Consider the following 24,001-nt stretch of genomic DNA (forward strand, 5'->3'; position numbering starts at 1 on the left):
GTGCATGAATGATTCTCTTCAAGTGGGTTAAGGGACTTGACAGAGTGACTGACACTCTTAAGGCTGAGGAACGACCTACGTAGCTCATGCCTGACATATCCCGGACTGGGGCCATGGCATACAACAAAATCATATCCTAAAGGGTCCTACTGCAATACAATGATGCACTCATGATGAGCCATCTTGTCACCATGCACTACAATGCAGAGTGCATGTGACACATAGCACTCCAGTGCAAGGTGCATGTGACATTCCCTCGTGCTTAGCGGCAAGTTCATGGCTTCCAAGAAGTTCGCCAAAAGTTGGAGGTACTCTAGAAAGAATTCTTCATTGCACCATACAACTTCATGGGTACCACGGTCCTTTGTCTTCGATTGGATCCATGCTTCCATTTATAGAGGAGAATCTATTAAGGCTCAATAACTTCGCCTTCGTCTACCACGTCCGGTTGTTGCTCATCTGCAATATCCTGCAAAGTTGCACCAATGTAGGGCGTCAACCAAGAAACATGGAAAACATTGTACATAGTCCAACTATCTGGAAGCTTAAGCTTCATGGAGACACCATTGATCTTTTTGATGATAGAAAAGGGTCCGAAGCTACGAAAGGAGAGTTTGGGACAATGCTTGCCCACTTACTTCAATCTCTGCTTCATTATCCTCATATATACCCAATCCCCTTCTTTAAAGTTGACATCGCATCTTGACTTATTGGCTTGCCTGGTGTATGCTACTTGTGCTTTGTTATGACGCTTCTTGACAGACTCAAGAATCTCTGAAAATGTTTTGGTGGTCTTGTTGGCCTTTAAGAGAGGTGACACCATTCTCGTAAGAAGTGACGAGAAACGGCGACCAAATGCTGCCTCATACGCAGTCCGATCAATGCTAGATGAATGAGTGTCGTTGAGGATGGCCTAAACCAAAGGAAGATAATGCTCCCATTTTGGTTGCTTGTCATGGCAATATGATTGGAGAATATCAAATGCCAGTTGATTATAGATTTCTGTCTGACCGTTTGTTTGCGGATGGAATGCACTGGACAGACGCATCTTGGTCCCAAAGTCGTCGAATAATGCTCTCCAAAAATTTGAAGTAAACTCGGTTTCCTTGTCTGATGTTATTGTCCTTGGCAATCTACCTATGAGGTACCAATGGCGAATGAACAAGCGAGCGATGTCTTCGACTGTGGTGGTTGTTTGCTTGCACGGGATCAACGTACAAAACTTACTCAATCAGTCCACAATGGTCATGCACTGTGTGTTCCGAGGTCCAAATGCAACAGAAAGAGGTCCAACAAAGTACATACTGATGTCTTGAAAAGGACCTTCAGGAACTAGCAAAGGTTGAAGCAACCCTGCCTGTTTCGTGTTAGGAACCTTCACTTTATGGCATATCTCACATGCTTAGACATGTTGATAGACATCCCGTCTCGTTTTAGGCCAATAGCCTCTCCAATGTGTTGATTCCTCGATGACCTCCAATGAGAGAGTCATGGACATCATGAAGAAGTGCTTGTCGCTTTTCCTTGTGGATACACAACCGGTTCTTGTAAAATAACCGGCCATCATGGATGGTGTAGTGACTTGATAGTCACTCAAGGACCAATCTACACTGAGTCTCGAATTCCAAAGAACACTCGTACCGTGTCTTCATACTATCGAGATCTTTTCCCTTTATTTCAAGCACAATGAACTCCTGCAAACCTTGTCATACACAGAATAGTTCTTTTCTGCGTCATTTAATTTCTAGCTATAATAAGCCACTAGGCGTCCTTCTTGTTGGAGGACAACTCTTATGGCTCATCGCATGAAATGCCTCGACATGACGGTCAATGCGTCTTCATGCCCTTCAACAGAGCTGTAAGAGGTGCCGCAAGGTCAGAAAATTTATCCATATGTAAACTGAATGCTTGACAAAGACCTACAAAAGAGCAAATCTGAGCATTTTTGGGAGCATCCCATTCGAGAATTGTCCTTATCTTTTTAGGGTCGAGGCTAATCCCGTCTCTACTGATAACATATCCCAAATAATGAATTTCTTCTGCTCCAAATTTGCTCCAAAAGTTGCAAGACCTTTTCAACATCCTACTCATGCTGCTCTGCAGTAGTAGCAAAAAAGATGAGTATATCATCTAAAAAGATGAACACACACTTTCCTATTAGCTCCACAAGCACTCGAGACATCAGCTTGTTAAATGTCACCAGTTCATTGGTGAGGCCAATTCGAGGACACTTTCTGTTGCAGTGGTGTCTTCGTGGACACTTTCTTCTGCAATGATGCCTTCTTGGGTGGTTTTTCCCGACCACAATTTTACCATTCACAAACTTTCTCACTTAGGTAGTCAAGCTAGGTCACAACCAAAAGCTCTATACCAATGTAACATGCAACTGGGTTGATCGTGTAACCCACCTGAAGACCTTCTTTACACCTTTGAGAGAGCAAAGATGACACCAGATTGGGTCCCAATATACCCACTGAAGGGCCCCCTCCACAAGCAAGAGTATTTACTTTATTACTTTGGAGGAGAACCGTTACAATGCTGAGAACTTACTGAGTATGACTGACGGAGACTGCCAAATGCAAGGACATCTGCTGAACCAACAAGCGGGTTGAAAGAAACTTTGAAGCCAGTTTGAATAGCCTTATGCACACCCAGATCTGCTAAGAGAGATGCACTACTAAAGGCTGAATGCTGAAGTAAACTTTGAGACTGCCTATGGACCGAAGCACAAAGTGCTTGGCTGAGACTTATGCATGCAAAAGACCAAGATTCTGCACTGTTTCTATGGTTGAATGAATGATTTGTCAAATGATTTATGCAAGGACTGTTTATAGTGTCTACAGGTTGTTGGTCGGTGGATGCAACTGATGTCAGCCAGGGCCCAGTATAAAATGCCCAGGACTGCTGTAAAAATAGCATTAAATGTTACAAAATTCATATGCGATGTCCTATTGCTGCCCGACTACTGACTGTGTTGCTTATGCTGTTCGACTGGTATTCTATGTTGCTTATGCAGGCCACAAAGGCTGCCGATTGGGAATAGGGGCTGGCCCATAAACCCGTGCATTGTCTGTCCCATGGGCTAGCCCGAGTACCTATGCTTACATGCTGTTGTATGCTCTATGTATGAACCTAATGGACAAAACCACAATCCTGCCACATTAAACATGGCCACAACCACTTAACCAGAATCCATAAAGAACTTGCACAATGCACGATACTAGGGTCGGAATGGGCCAACCCCCTCAAAATGCATTTTTATTCCAAGTACAAGCCTTGGAGGTTTTCTTGGATTTGGATTATCCTCATGCAATACCATATCATAATAATCATATACAATGAATCCATAAATCCTGGTCTCATAAAACCTGGCCAATATCCTCTGGGGTCCTCATTCTTCCCCTCAATGCACATTGGCCAACATTGGCCAATAATCATAGAAGGTACAACAGGCTGGTACAGCACTTAGAACATCTGGTACAACCAGTACATCAAGCACAACAGGTTGGTACAGCACTTACGGCATTTGATACAACTCGCACACCAAGTGCATGAGGCTAGTACAGCATTTAGAACATCCGGTACAGCAAGTACAATGGCTGGTACAGCAAGTTTAGAACATCCGGTACAGCAAGTACAACAGGTTGGTACAGCACTTACGGCATTTGATACAACTCGCACACCAAGTGCATGAGGCTAGTACAGCATTTAGAACATCCGGTACAGCAAGTACAATGGCTGGTACAGCAAGTTTAGTCACTAGTACAGCAAGTGCAATTGTTGGTACAGCAGGTGCAGTGGCGAGTACAACAGGTACAGAGGCTTGTACAAGTGCATATGCTGGTACAACAAGTACACAGCAAGAATAACTAACCCTACACATCTGAACTTCTTTGCTACTGATCACTAATATATGGACCTCATCACAACGTATACAACCTCCTGCCCATTGGTCACTTATATAAGGACAATGTACACTAACATTACAAATGCCTAGGCTATTTGTGGAGGGCTAAAGGAGCAAGCACAATAAGGCATGTGAGTTACATGGTAATCTGATCACAGGGCCTTACCCAAGATGAGCCTGCCTTGATCCAACCTTTTTTTTCTAATGGCCCTTGTATTGATCCTGCTCATCGCTCATTTAAATCATAAACTTAGCTCAGATTTAAACTGTGCACAACCCAAATAGATTCAAAATGGCAAAATGGCAGGTGCGCAAACTATGGATTTGATTTCGCTAGTGGGTAAGGACAGGCCAACCCCACACTGGTAATTTCCCCCCCATCCATATTTAATATCTGTGTGAAGTCAAAGATTGGAAAACATAAAAAGGCTAGAACCTACTCACCTGTTGCGGACCATCAATGCCACCAAAGGATACATCCTAAAGATTGGAAAACATAAAAAGGCTAGAACCTACTCACCTGTTGCGGACCATCAATGCCACCAAAGGATACATCCTAAAGATTAGAATGTCCAAAGCACAAATTGTACATCTACCATTCCACTCACTAAAGCTACTCAAGATAAAATGTACCAAGGTTCAATTTGCAAATTAGAAATATTCAACAAAAAGGCATGGCTGGCTTGCATACCAAACAAAACAAATCAAAAAGGTTAGGATGTACCTCTATTCTTATAAGAGCATTCCTGTTGCTTAGAATTCTGCGATCCCATAAACTTAAAGCTTCTGCCTGCTTCCGAAACTTGATACTTTGTTCTTGTAACTCACTGGTCCAATCCTTAATTATCTGCCCGATAAAATGAGAGATGAGCTGCCAAAACAGCAGTAAGCACTTCAAGTTCTAGACCACACTCAACGATGTCTCTTACCTCCTCCACATTTTTCCCTGTGACTTCTGATGGTATTTTTGGAGCTAGGGCATTGCTTGTTTGTCCACTAGTAGCACTGCAAAATGATTAAAAGATGGACACCCAAGTTTCTATTGTTTCACATAACTAGCCGAATCTCAAAAAACCTTTGACTACAAGAAGGTTCAGCAGCCAGTGTAATAGCTTGGACTAGATTTTCTACCCTGAAATTGAGGAGCTCAATGTCAATGAAGAAGAACCCAAAGCAGTAGACGGAGGGGTGGCTCCTACAGAAGCAGATACACCAGCACCTGCAACAAAGTATTGAATCAGCCTTTCCTAGAAAACCAGCAGTGAACTTGCAAATGTGTATGACTGTTGTGTCAGAATATGCAGCGGAAATGATATCCAAACTTGGGTAGACAAGAGCAAGTAGACTGCAGAAAATAATCAGCACAAGAAACACTGAGAGATGTGTGTAAACTCTTCTCTATACACAAGATCCCGAAGATACTGAATGAGAAAGTGGAGGAGGATGGGGGGCAATATATACAAGCCCATGAGGGCAGTCGGCCAGCTCTAAAAGAGGCCCACGACTGGACAAAACCCCACGACTGCTGAATACAGCAGTCGGCCAGCATCTGATGCCCCATGCCTCGACAGAACAAGTCGGCCAGCACTCCTACAGCCCACGACTGATACAGATGCAGTCGGCCAGCTTCAGAGTGCTCCTGGCATCAACTCGCAGCCCTCCAGCCACTAGGAAAAAATGGGAAAAATAGGGAAAAAATACGGGGAGTGTGAAAAAATGATATACGAGTGGGCACACCCACAACAGAGGCCCTGGTGTATACAAATAGACAGGAGATGACTTCTAACACCCCCTCTCAGCTCCTGGCTGTGTAACCAACCCCAGGGAGCTGGAGTGCCAGCCTGAGGTAGAGACTTCGTGAAGAGGTCCGCCGCATTGTCCTCCGTCGAACAATAAAGTAGCAAGATGTCACCCGCCAAGATCTTCTCACGAACAAAGTGATACTGTATCTCTATATGCTTGGTCCGGGCATGGAAAACCGGGTTCCGAGCAATAGCTATACAACTCTGGTTATCACACTGGATGACTGTGGGCTCCCTCTGTGGAAACCCCATCTCGCCAAGCAGCCTCCGCAGCCATACAACCTCACAAGCAGCACCACAAGCAGCCCGATACTCTGCCTCTGTCGAAGAAAGGGCAATAGTCGGCTGCTTCTTGCTGCTCCAAGAAACCGCTCCTGAGCCGAGGGTAAAAGTGTATCCTGAAGTAGATCTCCTCGTGTCTGGATCTCCTCCCCAATCTGAGTCACTCCAACCTTGGAGCTTGACTCCATTCCCTCCTGTGTAAAAGAGTCCCAGATCCTTCGTACTCTGCAGATACCGCAAGATCCGCAATCTTGCGTCCCAATGAGTCTTCAATGGCGTCTGCATAAAAGAGCTCAACAGCCCCACGGAGAAGCTCAAGTCCAATCTGGTGTTCAGCAACCAGATCAATGAACCAACCAACTTCCGGTACTGCGAGGCATCAACTGGCTCACAAGGATCTGTAACGGTTAACTTTGTGTTCGGGTCCATCGGCGAAGTAATAGGCTTGCAGTTCTCCATCCCAAAGGCCTCAAGCAACTCATGAACATACCGCTGCTGAGAGACGAAAAACCCCCTCTGGGTCTGCCAGATCTCCAATCCCAAGAAGAAGTGGAGTAAGCCTAAGTCGGTCATCTCAAACTCCTTTGACAAGGCAGCCTTCGTCACTCCAATGTGCTCCACATGACCGCCGGTGAGAATGAGATCATCCACATAAAGGATGATGAGTGTGACCATGCCGCGTTCCCGAAAGAGATACAGGTTCGGATCTGCAACCGATCTCTGGAATCCAGTCCGAATAAAGAAGGAATCAATCTTCTGATTCCAAGCCCGCGGAGCCTGCTTAAGACCATACAAGGCCTTACGTAACCTGTAAACCATCCCTTCCGATCCTGGAACAATAAAGCCTGGAGGCTGCTCAACGTACACCTCCTCCTGCAGGTCACCATTAAGGAACGCCGATTTTACATCCATCTGGTACACGGGCCACCTCTGAGAAGAAGCAAGGGCAAGAACGGTCCGAATCGTGGTCATCCGCGCTGTCGGTGCAAAGGTATCCTCGTAGTCGATGCCTGGCCGCTGAGCATAACCCTTAGCCACCAGCCTGGCTTTGTGTTTGTCCACCGACCCATCAGCCGCGTACTTGGTCTTAAAGACCCATTTGACACCAATGACTGACCGCTTCGACGGCCTCGGTACCAACTCCCAAGTGTTGTTCTTCTCGATGGCGTCAAGTTCCACCTGCATGGCTTCCCTCCAAGTATCCTGTGAAAGGGCTTCCTTTACGGAAGTGGGCTCTTTATCCCGCATGATACGAGACATAAGAGCATAGTTCACCTGAAGAAGCTCCGCCATATTGCTTTTATCTCGAACTCGATGTGATCTTCGAGGGCCGTCCTCTGTGGTCCACTCGGAGGGTAGCTCCGTGACACCTGACTCCCGAAGGGTGTCCATCAACCACCTAGGTACTCGAACAGATCGTGGAGCCTCCTGTGATCGCGGGGGCTCAACTCCAGCTGCGGGCTCAACCTCCTGTGATGACTGAGGTGGATCAACTGGAGTGATAGACTGGGAATCATCATCAGACTCTGGATCTCCAAGAAGTGGCGGCTCCTCGACAGTGGATGCTGGAACATGCTCGTCAAAGACCACATCCCGGCTGACAACAATCTCGTTCCTCTCTGGATCATACAACCTGTATCCTTTGGAAAGAGAGTTATACCCCACAAATACCAGCTTGCGGGACTTGGAGTCAAGCTTCCCCCTCTGCTTCTTCGGAATATGTACATACGCGTCACTCCCAAAGACACGGAAGTGCGAGACATCGGGTTTCCTGCCAAAATATGCCTCAAATGGAGTCATATGGGGTACAGAAGTCGTCAGAGAGCGGTTAATGGTATGGACAGCTGTCGCCACAGCCTCACCCCAAAGTGGACGAGGAAGATCTCGATGCTCCAGCATGGTCCTCGCCATCTCCACCACAGTCCTGTTCTTACGTTCAACAACTCCATTCTCCGAAGGCGATCCGGTATTGGCCAATTCCCTCTTGATGCCATGATCTGCACAAAACCGAAAGAATACAGTCGAGGAGAATTCCCCTCCTTTGTCAGCCCTGAGAGTCTTGACCTGAAATCCAGACTCTTTCTCCACCATCACGTGCCAATCCTTGAACCGAGCAAAAGCCTGGTCCTTCTGTGAAAGAAAGTAGACCCACGTGAATCTGGTACAATCATCAACAAGCAGCATGAAGTAGAGAGATCCTCCCAAGGATGGTATCTGCTGTGGTCCACACAAGTCAGTGTGAATCAACTCCAAAGGTTTCGAAGCTCGCCTGGAAGCCTGCTTCGGAAAGGATTCCCTGTGCTGCTTACCACGTATGCAAGAACTGCAGCGTCCTTGCCTACTACCAACATCTGGCAAGCCAACCACCATCTGGTCCCGGAAGGCGCGCCGCAAAGCATCCACATTTAAGTGGCCAAAACGAAAGTGCCACAAGTCTCCGACCTGAGAGCTTGTCAGTGAGGAGAGTGCAGAGAGTTTGTAGATACCGTTCTCCACACCGCCTTCCCAAACAACTTTGCCTGTCTCACGGTCCCTTAGAGCAACTGAATGCTCCTCAAATTCCACCCGAAAGCCAGTCTTGCATACCTCATGCACTGACAAAAGATGGAAGCCCAGAGCAGGGACATAAAGAACACGGGAAGCATGCTTGCCCCCCTTGCCGTCGGGAATGATCTCCATCCGGCCCTCGCTATGAATCGGAATAGTGGAGTTATCGCCAATAAAGATACGACCTGACTGCCGTTTTAGATCCAAGAAGAAGTCACGGGATGGAGTCATGTGCCTGGAAGCACCATTGTCGAGAATCCATTCCCGAGTATCCTTTGCGGTGAAGCCAACTGCCTCCTCGCTCGAAGATGATGAAGCATCGGAGTCCACCATCTCCAAGTGCACAAATGCCGGAGTCTTCGCAGCTGAGGCTGAGGAATCAGCACTCTTCCCTGTCCGCTTAGGGCACTTCCTCCAGTAGTGGCCTTTCTCGCCACAATCATTACAAGATCTTTCGGCCTTCAGCTTCTCTCGTTCTGGATCAGGCTTCTTCTCGGAAGACTTATCTGGTGAAGCCTTCCCTTTGCCCTTGTTGGTATTACGGCCTTTCGACCGTTGGCCAGTTAAGGCCTCCGAACCTCCGCCGTGAGGAGGGTTCGTGAAACGTTCCTCCTGGTCCAAGACCATTGGCACAAGCTCCTCCCAAGTAATGGTGCTGAGCCTGCCACTAGTGATCAACGAGGAATAGAAAGCAGAATACTGACCAGGCAAGTGGGAAAGTAACGTGATGGCCATATCTTCAAATGATATCTCTTTCCCAGCTTGAAGGACTTCCTGCTGAAGGGCCTGCAGCTTGTTAATGTGTTCCCGCATCGTCGAAGACTTTGCAGGGTTCATAACCCGCATCTACACTTCCAAGGATATCCGCTTCATGGGTGACACCCTGTTGTACAAAGAAGCCAAGTGCTCCCAGATACCTCTCGCCAGCGTCATGTGCTTCACATGGTTGATCACCTGTGGTGTGCAATTGAGGAATATAAATGACCGGACCCTGGCGTTGACATGGTCCCACATTTGTGCCAATGCCTCTCGGTCCTTCCTCGCTGATAAAACCTCCCCTTCCTCAGCTTCCGGCCTTGGCACCCCTTTGATAATAAAATCAGCAAGATCATATGACTCCAAAACTGACTCCATCATGACCTTCCAGATGCCATAATTGGACCCGTCCAACTGCCGATCCACTGGGAACGTGGGGAGAGTCGGAATCTTCACGTGCTTCTCAGCCATCTCGAGTAAATCCGCCATCTCGGAGAGTAACCTGAAAGGGTGGGTGGGTGGGAAAAATCTGAAAATCAAAAAATATGCAAGTGGCTGTCCAGCCCCTCTGCCCGCCTTCCTCTTGCACCTTCACTTCCCGTTCAGCCCGAAACAGTCCACCGATCAGCAACCTGTTGCTCCCCCTCTTGCTCAGAAAAACGCCCAAGATCTGCTAGAGCCTAGGGCTCTGATACCATGTCAGAATATGCAGCGGAAATGATATCCAAACTTGGGTAGACAAGAGCAAGTAGACTGCAGAAAATAATCAGCACAAGAAACACTGAGAGATGTGTGTAAACTCTTCTCTATACACAAGATCCCGAAGATACTGAATGAGAAAGTGGAGGATGGGGGGCAATATATACAAGCCCATGAGGGCAGTCGGCCAGCTCTAAAAGAGGCCCACGACTGGACAAAACCCCACGACTGCTGAATACAGCAGTCGGCCAGCATCTGATGCCCCATGCCTCGACAGAACAAGTCGGCCAGCACTCCTACAGCCCACGACTGATACAGATGCAGTCGGCCAGCTTCAGAGTGCTCCTGGCATCAACTCGCAGCCCTCCAGCCACTAGGAAAAAATGGGAAAAATAGGGAAAAAATACGGGGAGTGTGGAAAAATGATATACGGGCGGGCACACCCACAACAGAGGCCCTGGTGTATACAAATAGACAGGAGATGACTTCTAACATGTTGACCATATTATCTAAAGTTTAAACAAAGGTCTAGCAACAAGAAAACTCATTGTGATTTAGCCAATTACTTTGTTCCTGGCTGTACGGGATAAATTCAAGAATACCAAATGCACATTGCAGTAGATCAACATCTGGCGGCCGGGGGTTGGGGGGGGCGGAGTTTATGTATGAATCATCTGAATAAAATCTGCTGATGATTCATACATATACTACCCCTACCCCCCCAAAAAAAACAACCTTGCAACACAAAAACTTTGACTAAAGAGTGTACAGCTTGGTCGAACGAAATATCCTTGAGAGTACCAAGATTGGCTTGACAAGCACTCTATTAAAACCATCAAAGCTTTAGACACCAACCACGGTTCGCTTTTCTGGGTAACCCTTTGTGTGAAATACCCTATGCAGATACTTGCCATTAAGATGCAAAAATGTTTCAAGACTTCATGCAAAAATACCAAGGTAATACTCCTCACTAGTTGTGAAGCAGCAAAGCATGATAATTTATTAGCTATATCACTGAAAATTATCTCACCTGCAGTAACTGTTGGACCAGCTGCAGTTGTAGTAGGAGCAAATGATGCCAAAAACCCACCTGTTGTCAAGGATGGAGATGGCTTGGTTCCAGCAGCCGCTTGTGAAGTGGATTGCTGAAAGCTGAGAGAAAAAGATGGTGAAGCCCCTGTAGTTGTGGAGCTGGAGAGGTTAGTAGTTATGGACTGAGAACTTCCTAACAAAGTACTAGGGGGCAAGCCTGAAGTAGAAATTAAGGGTGTCGACCCAGTTGTTGATACCGCAGCAGAGGCTGATGTGGCAGTCAAGGAAGGGGCTGGGGGCAAAGCTGTGGTTGCAGAGGAGAGGCCAGTTGAAGGAGTTGCAAAGGAGGAAGCCGCTGATGATGATGCTACTAATGCAGGCTGGGATGCAGAACTGGTCGGTTGCAAGCTGAAAGAGAAATTAGAAGCAGGAGCTGTGAAAGATGGTGCGGGAGTAGAAGTAGTGGTAGTGCTGGGGAATGCCGGAGAAGTCTGGAATGCACCTGCAGAAGCAGGAGTGGCAGTAATAGTGGATGAGACTCCTGCAAGAGCTGGTGTCGAGGAGGCCCCAAAGGGAGAGGGAGTAGGGGTACTGCTGGTAGAGCTTTTTGACAAGAAGGATCCTCCCAGAGAGAAAGATGGAGCCGAATACGTTGGTGCTGATGATGATGATAATGATGATGCTGATGATGCAAACCCTCCAGAGAAGGGTTTACTCGCTCCAAACAGAGAAGCAGCAGAGGAACTGGATAATGATGACGGTGGCGCTGCTGCTCCTGCTGTTGTCGATGATCCAAAGGCTGAACCGAATGAAAAGGATGAAGCAGGCGATGCATTAGGTGTGGCAGAACCACTTCCGAATGATGATGCTAACGGAGAAGCAGCCCCCGCTGTCGAGTTACCAAAAAAACCACCACCACCTCCTGCGCTACTGCCTAGCATGGACGGGGCAGGAGAGGAGCTAGCTAACATGGAAAGCGCTGAAGAACTGCTGCCAAAGATTGAAGGAGCAGAGGCATTGCTGGCAAACAGTGAAGGCACAGCTGAGGAAGTGCTGCCAAAAGGGGAAGATCCGCTGAAGGGAGAAACGGCGGAGGCAGAGGAAGAAGATGCAGCAGGTGTTGATCCAAAGGAAGGGAAGGAGGATACCAGTGGAGCGGAGGAGCCAAAAGGGTAAGCGCTGCTAGTGGTGCTCGCCTGCTGTTGAGAGGAGCTCGCAAAGTTGAAACCGCCGAACGCTAAGGAAGAAGAAGCAGCCGGGGTAGACGAACCAAGAAACGGCGATGGCGAGCCGAAAAGAGGCGTGGATGGCGTCGCTGGGGATGATGCCGCTCCGAACAAGGAGCCAGAGGCAGTGGTTCCGAACAGTGCCCCCGCCCCCCCTCCTCCTGTAGATGCTGGAGTCCCGAACAGCGATCCTCCTGTTGCTGGCGCAGATGATGGCGTCTTGAACAGTCCCCCCGTAGTTGAGGCAGCTGATGACGATGGCGTACCGAAAAGCGAAGATGGCGTTCCGAAGGGTGTCCCGCCTCCTGCTGCCGCGCCGAAGGCACTGCTCCCATAGCCAAATGCAGGCGTAGAGGAAGCCGACGATGAAGAAGCCCCTGCACTTCCTCCTCCGAAGCTGAAGCCCGTCGCCATAGCTGCTGCGTGTTTTCTAGGCTAAGCTCAAAACAGTCCAAGGTTTAAGGAGGGAAGAACCCAAATGCTTGATTTCCAAGTAAACTATAAAGCCTAGCCGTCTAGACCCCTTCATACGAGGACTCCCTCCCACACACAGCCGGCCAAAAAAATAGGACAATTCATTGATCTAAATTCCCAAACATTAAACAATCAGGGCTCGACCAAAACGGCATTTCAATGTATGAAATTTGGAGAAGAAAAAAAAAGGCGAGAATTATATCAAGCCCTTGCAAAAAATGATTCTAATTTACTAGTTTTTAGTTAAAATATCGGCAAAATATGCAAATTTAGCATAGAAAACCGGTTAATGTCTTTATTTTGACTGGTTTTTAAAAATGCTTCTATGGAGCCCTAGCAGTCACAACAAGCACTCCATGAAGGAGTGTCACACTACTAAATATGGGAATTGAACTTTGAGACCTTGAGGAATTACCTCGACCAGTATGCTAGGTGTAGGAGATGAGAGAGATGGTGGGCTCTCCATGAGAAGGATCACATTCCACAGCAATATGCATGTAAACATTGGCATGATGCTAACGTTAGGTCAATATTTTCCGACCTTAGGTGTGGGATGAGATGCCCCCTTAAAAACACACCATGGGGGGGCGCCATGTGGGAAGTATTGGGTTTCACGTCACATTAAGATATGCAAGTCCCATATATGACTAGACTCATCAAAATTTGCTTTCTTTTGAAACCTTGACCTTCAATATTGTATTTTTGAAACCCAACCACTCATAAAAATCTGCAGGCTGACATCACAATGAGAAACAAGTTGCCAATGTCCTGCCATTTTAGAAATTATAGGTGCTCTTTCTTTTATTATGTGTGTCGTTAAGAGCCAACAAAAGCTCGATTAAATGGTCAAAGGTCACAAAACTAGCGTGATAAGGTCAGCCAACTGACCGTACCACTTGGTTTAGTTGAGAGGTGGTATGTATTAATGGGAAAATGTCATAAATAAAAAAAAGGATCACTAAAATATGAAAGAAAACATATTAATGACATTAAGCTTTATTAGTAATGGGAAAATGTCATGATTTTTAAAAAAGTCTCACTAGAAAACATATTAATGGCATTAAGCTTTATTAGTAATCATTTTACATAAAATATAAACAATGATTCAATCAAAAATACATAAAAAGTAGATGTGGCAATCAACTAGGTCTAAGCTATATAAAGACACCGGTTAACCTCGGTCACATTGGGGTAGTAGAAAGCCAAGAAATTTGAGTTGCTAGAGAAGAGAAGAAGCACTAGAAAGACATACAAAACGGCAAGAACTAAATCCTTAGACAATAAAGAAAATAGAGTGGAATGTCAATATTAGAAAGGTATCAAGGAAATCATTAAGAGAAAATAATAAACTTACAAAGTCAATATTGGAAAATTTTTAAGAGATGATATCAACTTGTAGTCGAGATATAATTTTTCCAAATACAGAGGGTGAGTTGTCATGGAAGCAAACTATTCACAAGAATAAGTGACAACAAATTACATTAAAACAATCACTGCTTTTCATTATGAAAGCATAAGAGCTCTATTGGAGTAGAGAGGTAGTTTCAGTAATTGGCATCACCAAATATCTTAAATAAAAATATCACCAAATAGTACCATATCACCAAAAATATATCTTAAATAAAAATAGGTGCTTTCACATTTATTCACCTCTATTGTCACTAAAAAGGTGAAAAAAATGTCATTTAAAACTCTTTAATCATAACCCTATATATATATATATATATATATATATATAATGGTTAAAAATTTATAACGCAAGTTGGATCATAACCCAAAAATTATATATATATTGGTTAAAAAATTATAATGCATGTTGGATCATGCAAGATCTTGACCCTTTTGAGTTGAATGCCCAAGGATGTTACCTTCCACATTGTCCTACAAAAGGCAGGACCAAAAAACTCCAAACAATCTTATGGGATCAAAACTAGAAAAAAGGTAGTTTGAAAGTGCTTGAACACAAATAGTCATGAGCATAAAATTGTTGACATCGAAGTAAATTTTAATCAAATTTTTTAATTAAAAACAACAAAAACACGTGTGGAGTGTAGAATCTAAGCATAAGTAAATAGCAGCAACTTTAAAAATGAGGAAGTCAAGCTAGAGATGTTGCTTCAACGGAGGGAAGGGGATCAAGTTAAAGATGGCAATTTCACAAGCGAAGAAAGGGAAGGGAATGTACACTACAAGATAGAGGAAAAGCACAGGACAAGATAGAGGAAAAGCACACTACAAGATAGAGGAAAAGCACACGACAAGATAGCATTAGAAAAGGAAGTTTTATAACCTTAGATTTCCAAAGTCTATTTTGAGGTTGTTTTCTATCATTCAGGCAATTAATCCAAATAGGCTCACCTACTTGAGGTGGCCTTCTTTTGCAACCCAAATTCTTGGCTTGTCCTAGTAGGATGTAGTAATCATTAGTATGTGTGTTAAGGAAGCTTCCTAACTTATATTATTTAGAGGGGGTCTAAATTCAAGGCTAATTATTTAATGTTTTGTAAACTCCTTTACTCGGCCAAATCATACTGTGGGGAAGGAGTAAAGGAGTAAAGGAGTAAACTCCTTTACTCCTTCCCCACAGTATGATTTGGCCCTTGCTTGCCTACTAAGGCGTGCCCTACAACCACGGTGGTGAAGCTTTTTGGAATTTGGAAAAACATTTGACCACCAATGTAAGGGGACAGGGGGAGAGAGGGCCACTCATGTGTGCCATGATTCTATATGTATAAATTCTCCAAAAAAATGTGGAAGCCTAGTAGCACATTGAGTAAGAATAAGATGAAGTTGATATGAATGTTAGCCATTGACTTTTCTTTGGTGAAGTTTTAAATGTTGGGCTATAAAAAGGCATCAACCTTAGGTTTTTGACTATTATAGTATCCTAAATATTCCCCCTAAATGATACTTGGTCGCCTAGGGTCACTTCCATATGGTAATTTGACCAAACAACATTGTTGAACCTTGATTTATTGGCATATAAAAACATCACTTTTTCTATAATTTTAGGAGGTTATTATAGTTAAATAATACTAACTTGGGATCACAAATGCATTTCTATACCCTTAATGATGTGTTATGAATGCCTCTTTGATATTTTTTTCTAAGGAAACGAAAACATTCAAGAAAAGCTGTTTACTTTTTTCAATGATGTCCAAGGTTTGAAATTCGTGCCCAAGTAGGCTATTATATTTTATCAAATGCAAGCCCCGTTCATTATAGCATGAGTTTACGATCTCTGTTAGGAAAGTAGAAGATACTTTTTTCTTCATCAGGTCAAAAGTTCTCATCTATGATAAAACAAATTTAGTAATAATAAAGCGATTTTATTGGGGAATAGATATTTGAATGCACAAATCTAGTTCATTCCCAAATCATTATTACATAGGTAAGTTTCCATGGTAGGTTGTTATGAAGTCTACCTAGACTGTATTCTTAAGATTTCTCTTTAAGGTTTAAATGGCTATGATTACCTCTATAGCTTTCAAATTTCAACACTACCACCATTCATGTTGGTTCACCCCAAGTGCAACTAATTTTACTTGAATTCTAGCCAATGGACATATTTGAGGAAATTTTTACTAACTCTCACCTTAAAGTCCATATCAGTTCACCCCAAGTGCAACCAATCTTTTTACTCGACATTCTAGCTATACACATATTTGAGTAAAATTTGGCTAACTCTTTCCTTAAAGTTCCACACTAAGATACAACACTTTTTTATTGTAGAGAACTCCTTTGTTGGCCACTCGCATGAACTTGAGACTTTGTTTTCATCTAGGCTAAACCTTTGAATAGTTGCCTAGCAGCCTAACTAGCCTGGGTGGACACATGGATTGACGGTGCACCACGTTGTGTTCTCCTTGTTCATGAGTAGGATAATAAAAAGTGAAGTTGCATAAACATGCAAGTTCATAAAGTGGCGTACATATGGTTGATCTACAAGAGTTTGAATATTGAGCACCTCAACATTAAATAGCATAGTGAAGGAAAAAGTAGTTCAAGCTTATGCTTGCTCTAGCACTTGTAAGAATGTGTCTAATGCATAATCAATGTACTTTACACGCCTAATTGATATGGTATCCTCCTCCTTATGAACACATGCAAAATTTATAACTCCTTGGGTGCCATGAATAATTTTATTTTTTTCATTGTCTTCCACACATGGCTCGCCTCAACTGAAATTCTAGATGGTGGTGTTGTGTATTTTGGAGTTTATTAGTGTGTCCATTGGTGTGAAAACCCCCTTAGGGAGTGAACATGCCTTATTAAGGTCTAGGTCTAGGTCAAAAGACAAGGCTTGATGCCTATAAAATCAATGTACATGGTGGAAGTATTATTATAATTCATTCATCATTGTGTTATGTAATCTCTCTCCAATGTGCTCCCTCTCTGTCTCTATCTCTCTCACTCTCACTCTTTCCTCCATTGGTATTGTTGCGTATTTTGGAGTTTATTAGTGTGTCCATCAGTGTGAACACCCTCTTAGGGAGTAAACATGCCTTATTAAGGTCTAGGTCAAAAGATAAGGCTTGATGCCTTATTAAGGTCTAGGTCAAAAGATAAGGCTTGATGCCTATAAAATCAATGTACATGGTGGAAGTATTATTATAATTCATTCATCATTGTGTTGTGTAATCTCTCTCCATTGTGCTCTCTCTCTCTCTCTCTCTCTCTCTCTCTCTCTCTCTCTCTCTCTCTCTCTCCTCCATCTCTCTCACTCTTTGAAGCACCATATAATCACAACATGGTATCAAAGTCACCCTACACGCGTTTTCCATCCCACCATGCTCTATGACTCTCTAAAGCACCATGTAATCACAATATGGTATCAGAGCCACCTTATCCACCTCTCACTCACCATGCTCATGCCTAGCTAACCCTTTTCTCCACGCTAGCATGCTCATCTACTTCTCTACATTTTTAGGATTTCTATGTTTTTTTAGGGTTTTGTATTTTGTTTAAAAAATGCACTTTTAGGGTTTTTTACATTCTTAGGGTTTCTCCATTTTCTAGGGTTTTTACATTTTTGATGCCCAGTATCGACAACCCTAATGTGCATTTTTGATGCATCTTCTACCCACATATAGCACCATGCATGGCTACGTTTTCACATATCCCTCCGCCCGCTACTGTTGCCACCTCTACCTACCATACATAGCTTTGTTTTTTTCTACATAGCTATGTGTTCTATTGTCCATCAATCATTTGCATAAGCCACCACAAGATCATACATAAACTGCATTTTTTCTTTGCTACATGAGTTTTTTCTTTGCTACATGAGTTGTGTTTTTCCCTTCGTGTAATGTAATCCACCATGCCTACACTTGATTGCAACCTAAAGCAACTGACACAAGCAAGTGAATACTATTAACACAAGCAAGAGGGGGAGTTTCCAACCACTAAAACGCAAGCACCCCCACATCTACAAAGGCCGATCAGCAAAACACAACCATTTACATCATCATCATGTGTGATGATTCTCTCGTAATAAGGACTTCAATGGATCAAAAGTTGTTTTGACATTTTGCTTTCTTCAAAAAGGAGGCACAAGCAGCATTAACAGGTGCTTCAACCAAAGTCGATGAGACAACAATTCATATGGTCTTCATTGAGCACCTTCACATGCATAAGTTGTGGGACCTTCAACACCATAATGTGATCTAGGGCACTACAACATCCATTGTTGCAACTTTGGGATCTTCTTTATGATCATGGGCTTCATCAATAGTATCTTCCTTGAAAAAGCTTTGACATAGTATCTTCCTTGAAAAAGCTTCATCAATAGTATTTTCCTCTGCTTGGAAATGACAATGCAAAAGAATCTTTAACATCGAGGGGAGACTCTTCTTTCTCAACTTCTAGTCCTTTTTTATTTGAGTGAAGGGTTCTTTGCCCGCGATATCCCACAAAACCTTAATATTTATAGTCATGGGTTCTCTACCCACGATATCCCACGAAACCTTTATATTGAATATTCATGGGTTCTCTACCTAAGCGGTGGGAGATCCCCCAAAATTTAGATCTTTTGAATTCCTTTTTTGTAATTCTCCCTTTTACTCTACCTTGAGCATGGGGAGGGAGACAAGGGGTGTGTTATAACTCAATAGACTAATGTAGGCTGCCTTTTGTCTCCCAAGGGAGGACATGACCTCTAAGTCTTTCGCATTGAGCCATGCTTATTTTTCTCTGAGCTATGCTAGTTAGCCTCTAAGCCATGTTCACGAGTCTTTGAGCCATTTGTTACCAGGACTATGTTTTGATTTCTTGCTAGTCTCTAAGCCGTTTGTTAGGCGTCACCTCCATCACTCCTAAGGGGGGTTTATTGGGTATTTTAGAGTCTAGTGGTGTGTCCATTGCTGTGAACACCCCCTTATTAAGGTCTAGGTCAAAAGATGAGGCTTGATGCCTGTAAAAAAATGTATATGGTGGAAGTATTATCATAATTCATTCATCGTTATTGTGGTGTGCAATCTCTCTGCATTGTGCTCCCTCACTCTCACTCTCACTCTCGTTCTCTCTTTCACTCTCTCCTCCATCTCTCTCTGGAGCACCACGTAGTCACAACGTGTACAAGGGTCCATCATTATTTGAACTATTAATTAATGTGTGCAACTTTGCAACAATATTATAAGTTAAGAATAAGGTGGAACTGGTTTTAAGGCATGTTCAACCTCAACATGTTGGACACCTTTTCTTGAAAGATGTCTGATGTTGGCAATCTAACTAGGATTGTCCCTAGGATAATCTAAAGATAAATATTACATGTGTGTTGTTGTGGCTTATGCCTACTTGTTGAAACTCAATGGTTGTTGCAACCAAGAATATGTTTATAAATTCCCCCCGAGAATTGAGCTTAAGAATTACACATTGGCTAAATAATCCCCTTGTTTGGTTTATCAACCAAGATCCCCTAAGCATTGGGCTTAAAAATTACACATTGTGTAAATAACCTGCTTGTTTGGTTTATCAATCAAGAAAACATTTCCTTCTTTTTCCATAAGGTTTAACCTTGGTGCAATGGAAGGTGTAACTTCAATAACAAATTTGTGTATCACAAATGGAAAATAATGAATTTGCATATTAGAAAAGTAATTGTGTATCACAAGTGGATTAATGGCTTTGCATATTACAAGAGTGATTTCCATTGTGCCTCTAACTTATGGCATAAACATATGACTAGCACCATTTGCATATTGCCATGTGCAAGTAGGATATGTTTGTGCATGTGTTGGGAGATAGCCATGGGAAAACATTAATGGTGTGCACAATCTTAGGATAGGCCAGATTTGAGTTACACTATTGGCTTAGAGAGCCAGTTTATGCAGGTTCCGCGCAAACCACATCTTAACAGGCGATGCACACTTTGGTATTTGAGGGCCATTGTTGATTATGCATGTTTTTGTGTAGCAAGTGTACCACTGCAGCTACATGGGTACACAGATGCAGATTGGGCAGGTAGCATCTCAGACAGGAGTTCTACCAATGGATTTATGTTTTCATTGGGGAGTGCTGCTATGACATGGAGTAGCAAGAAGCAGACCACAGTTGCCTTGTGTCGAGTACAGAGGCAGAGTACATAGGAGGTGCAGTGGCAAAGTGTGAGGTAGCTTGGTTACGCAAGCTACTTTTGTTGATTTGGGATTGCATGTGGAGAGAAAGGTTGTCATATATTGTGACAATATTAGCAGTATACAATTGGCCAAGAATCCAGTTTTCCATGCGCAGATGAAACACATTGAGGTACATTACCACTGTAAATAATATTAGCAAATGTATATTTAAGAAAAATATATAATCAAAATTTATATATTTAATAAGAAGACTATTATATTCTTCTTGGGGCTGCAATCAAGGTTGAAGGGGGGAGGATTTCTTGTGGCACATGGCTTTCTTCATCTTGGAGGGCTCATGTAGGATTTTGGGTAGATAAGAGAGAGCGTTCAGTAAATAATATTAGAATGTCATAGTAAATGTATATCTAAAATAAATATATGATAAAATTTTATTATACTTAATAAGAAGGCTATTTTATATACTTAATAAGAAGGCTATTATATTGAACAAAAAAGGCCCATCCCCTTTCTAGCATTGATGCTTTCAGTGTAGCTAAAGGAAAGGTACAACCCCTTTCTAGCATCGATGCTTTCAGTGTAGCTAAAGGAAAGGTACAACCAAGAAAGATAGAAAATTGTACTAACAACTAACAAAAGACAATTATGAGACAATGGTGGTTAAACTAGGAGCATAGTGAGCATACATAGTGGCATGTGAAGCATGGCACCACTAGAGATCTATCTCACAAAGCTAGAACATGTAATAAGTAAGAAGTCATGATTGTGGGCCCCATATAGGATCGTCTCACATCTTAAAGGATGTGAACAAGCTTTTATATATATAGTAATCATCCTCATAACATGTGCGACATCATGTGTATCTCAAAGTATTGTCACTTTGGAATGAAACCATCACTATGGATCTTGAAAGTGAGCTTGGAAACATTGTCACTCTATTTGTGCAAGGGAGCCACATCCGTAGACGGGTCTCAACAGCAACCTTCCTTATCTTAAATTGTAAGCCATTAAAACATTGTCACCCCAATCATGTAAGGGAGCCATGTCCCTAGCAAAGACGACTCTCAATAACCCTCCTTATCTTAAATTATAAGCCATTAAAACATTCACTGCAATTATGCAAGGAAGCCATATCCCTAGCAAATATGGGCCTCAAAAACCTTCCTCATCCTAAATTATAAGCCATAAAAACTACCAATATGTATCTGTAGGAATCCACCACTTCACTTGGTTTCCCTTTCTATATGAATTCATATTTGTCCATTCTATATGTATCTGTAGGAATCCACCACTTCACTTGGTTTCCCTTTCTATATGAATTCATATTTGTCCATTCTATTCTAGAGGTATAGAATGTTATGACCTTTGTCTCATTAAGAGCTGCCTTAAGATCCCCTTTGGTCACAAAACATCTAAAGAGCATCCAAGTGCTTTTTTCAACCCTTCTTTTGAAGAGGTAATGAGCATAACATCATATGTATACATCGAAGTACATGTCTATCCTAATCTCAATAAACTCAACCATCTCATCAATATAAAGGCCAAAAAGAGTTGAAGATAATGGACCCCCACTATTCAAGTCAAGATCTTACCTTAGCCTCGTCAAATCATGTGTAATTGGGCCTTGACTTAGAGCCGCAATTGAAACTTCCTGATGTGGGTGAGTTAGCTTGTCATTACATCCTCACTCCATTATCACACTGAAATGCTCCTTGCTAAGGGGGTGAAGGAAGAGCTCTCATTATGAAGATGAAGGTAAATAGAGAATTGTCTTTCGGTGGTTCACTCTTGTAAAATGTGGGGGAAGAAGAAGAAGCTAACGTAAGAGGGGAGACCTCTAAATAAATGTTGGAGTAGTGGAGATCAAGGTAGCAACACACATATGTAGCAAGCAAGGAGAGATAGTTGGGAGCATAACACTCAAAGTAGATTGATGAGAATGAGTGAAGTACAAGTGAAGTGACATGATAAGTTCACTTACACACACTCATGAAAGTGCATACATACGCTCAAGGGAAAAAACCTCCTAAAGAGGGAAAAAGTCGCTCAGGGCCATTATTAGCCTATGTCAACACATCAATACCATATAAATGGCTACAAATCCCCCATGTAGTGATGATGTGAACATGTATAGGGGTCTTGTGGCTAATCAATCCCCAAATGGTAAATAAGCTAAAAGCTTTATGAAAAGATTCAAACTTCTCTCATGAGAGAGCCTTCGTGAAACATATCTATCACATTATCATGTGAAGAGACATAATCTAGGCTAATCTCTCTTGAACCTCTCCCTGACATGATGATAATACACCTCCATGTGCTTTGTGCAAGTAAGAAACATTGGGTTCCTTATTATAAAATGGCTAATGCACTCTAGTTTTTAGTGAAGATGGGGGATTATTGTCCAACATCAAGATCTGCTAAAAGGTGTTTGAGCCATACACACTTTACAATCACTATAAAAAGCCACCCTATACTCAACTTCAAACCAATATCATCATCACGTTACGTAAACTATATGCCCAAATAATAACACGATGAGTCTAAATCTATCATCTCAAATGACACATGTAATTCAGCTTTGAAGGCTAAATTTTTACTCTTATTAGGGCATATGAGCAGAACACCATGAACGTATAAAACAATGACCAAAAAATAAGCTTACTCCTCTTTACAATGAGGGTACTCTCAGATAGTTGGATTGTGACAAAAACCATTTGCAACCAAGCATGTGTTATCTTCTCATACATGCTCTAGAAGCCTAATTAAGGCCATTTAAAGTTTTTCTTAACCTACATACTTTAGACTTCCATCCCGTCTCAACAAAACCATGAGGCTGAGATACATATACCTCCTCGCACATAAAACACCTTTCAAGAAGAGGCAGCCTCCTTGATAACTAACTAATGTACATTCTAATCATGATGCTCTGTGCTAATGTAATATTACACGTGATCGTAGTCATACGAGACGTGGGTGCAAAGTTCTCATCATAATCTTTGTCCTTCTCTTGAGCATAACCCTTTGTAACATGCCTTGCCTTGTAGTGATCTCAATGCTACCGTGAGATTTATGCTTTAGCTTATAAACCCACTTCATACTAATGGCCTTTTTACTATAAAGCAAATATGCTAAATACCAAGTGCCATTTTTTAGGATTGATTCGTACTCATCCTGCATGGCCTGCATTTAATGATCATTTTCCTTTAAAAAAACATGTTCCTCCTTTATTGCATACACTAGCAATGAGAGCATGATCCATAATAGAATCAGATGCATAATGAAAACCTTTACGTGTCCTGCTAGGTAAAGGAGTAGCTAATTTGTTGTCTTGCAATGTCTGCTTAAGCCATTTTGGCATACTTTTGGATGGCTATATGGCTACACTTTCCTCATCCACAATTACCTCAATAATAGGCTCATCTTGTGAGCTGAAATTTGGGCTGATTTTTAGCTTGTATGGGCTGATTTGCAGCACCTTGTTAAGCATTCATTTACTCCACATATGGCTGCCTGGCATTATACAACAGTAGGAGTGTCTCAAAGATGTTCTGTGAGCATCCATTTTGGTGTTTTTTGCATAAAAGCATGGGTTGAGTTGAGTTCTCAACAAAGACAACATCTCTTCTCACCAAAATCTGCTTCTGTTGTCGGATGCTAAAGTCTATATCCTTTGCTTTATCTAACCTATATCCCACAAAA

At 42.8% G+C, this 24,001-nt stretch overlaps 1 protein-coding gene across 2 annotated transcripts in view; it reads right to left on the reverse strand.

Annotated features, from left to right (window-relative positions):
- EMB2766 (structural constituent of nuclear pore) overlaps nucleotides 1-12,776 on the reverse strand; it is a 66,023-nt gene extending 53,247 nt beyond the window's left edge. The window contains exons 1-4 of one of the 2 annotated variants that reach the window (XM_086800843.1): nucleotides 11,024-12,776; nucleotides 5,039-5,126; nucleotides 4,837-4,912; nucleotides 4,632-4,754 (exon numbers count right to left, since the gene is read on the reverse strand). In XM_086800843.1, the coding sequence (XP_086656969.1) occupies nucleotides 4,632-4,754; nucleotides 4,837-4,912; nucleotides 5,039-5,126; nucleotides 11,024-12,665 (1,929 nt within the window). In that variant the 5' untranslated portion in view covers nucleotides 12,666-12,776. The remainder of the gene's footprint in view (nucleotides 1-4,631; nucleotides 4,755-4,836; nucleotides 4,913-5,038; nucleotides 5,127-11,023) is intronic. The other variant, XM_086800844.1, reaches the window with a different exon arrangement.
- Between the last annotated feature and the right edge of the window lie 11,225 nt (nucleotides 12,777-24,001).

This window comes from Cibotium barometz, chromosome 7, assembly GCF_041138505.1.
Source record: "Cibotium barometz isolate CiBa-2024 chromosome 7, ASM4113850v1, whole genome shotgun sequence".
Lineage (NCBI taxonomy): Eukaryota > Viridiplantae > Streptophyta > Polypodiopsida > Cyatheales > Cibotiaceae > Cibotium > Cibotium barometz.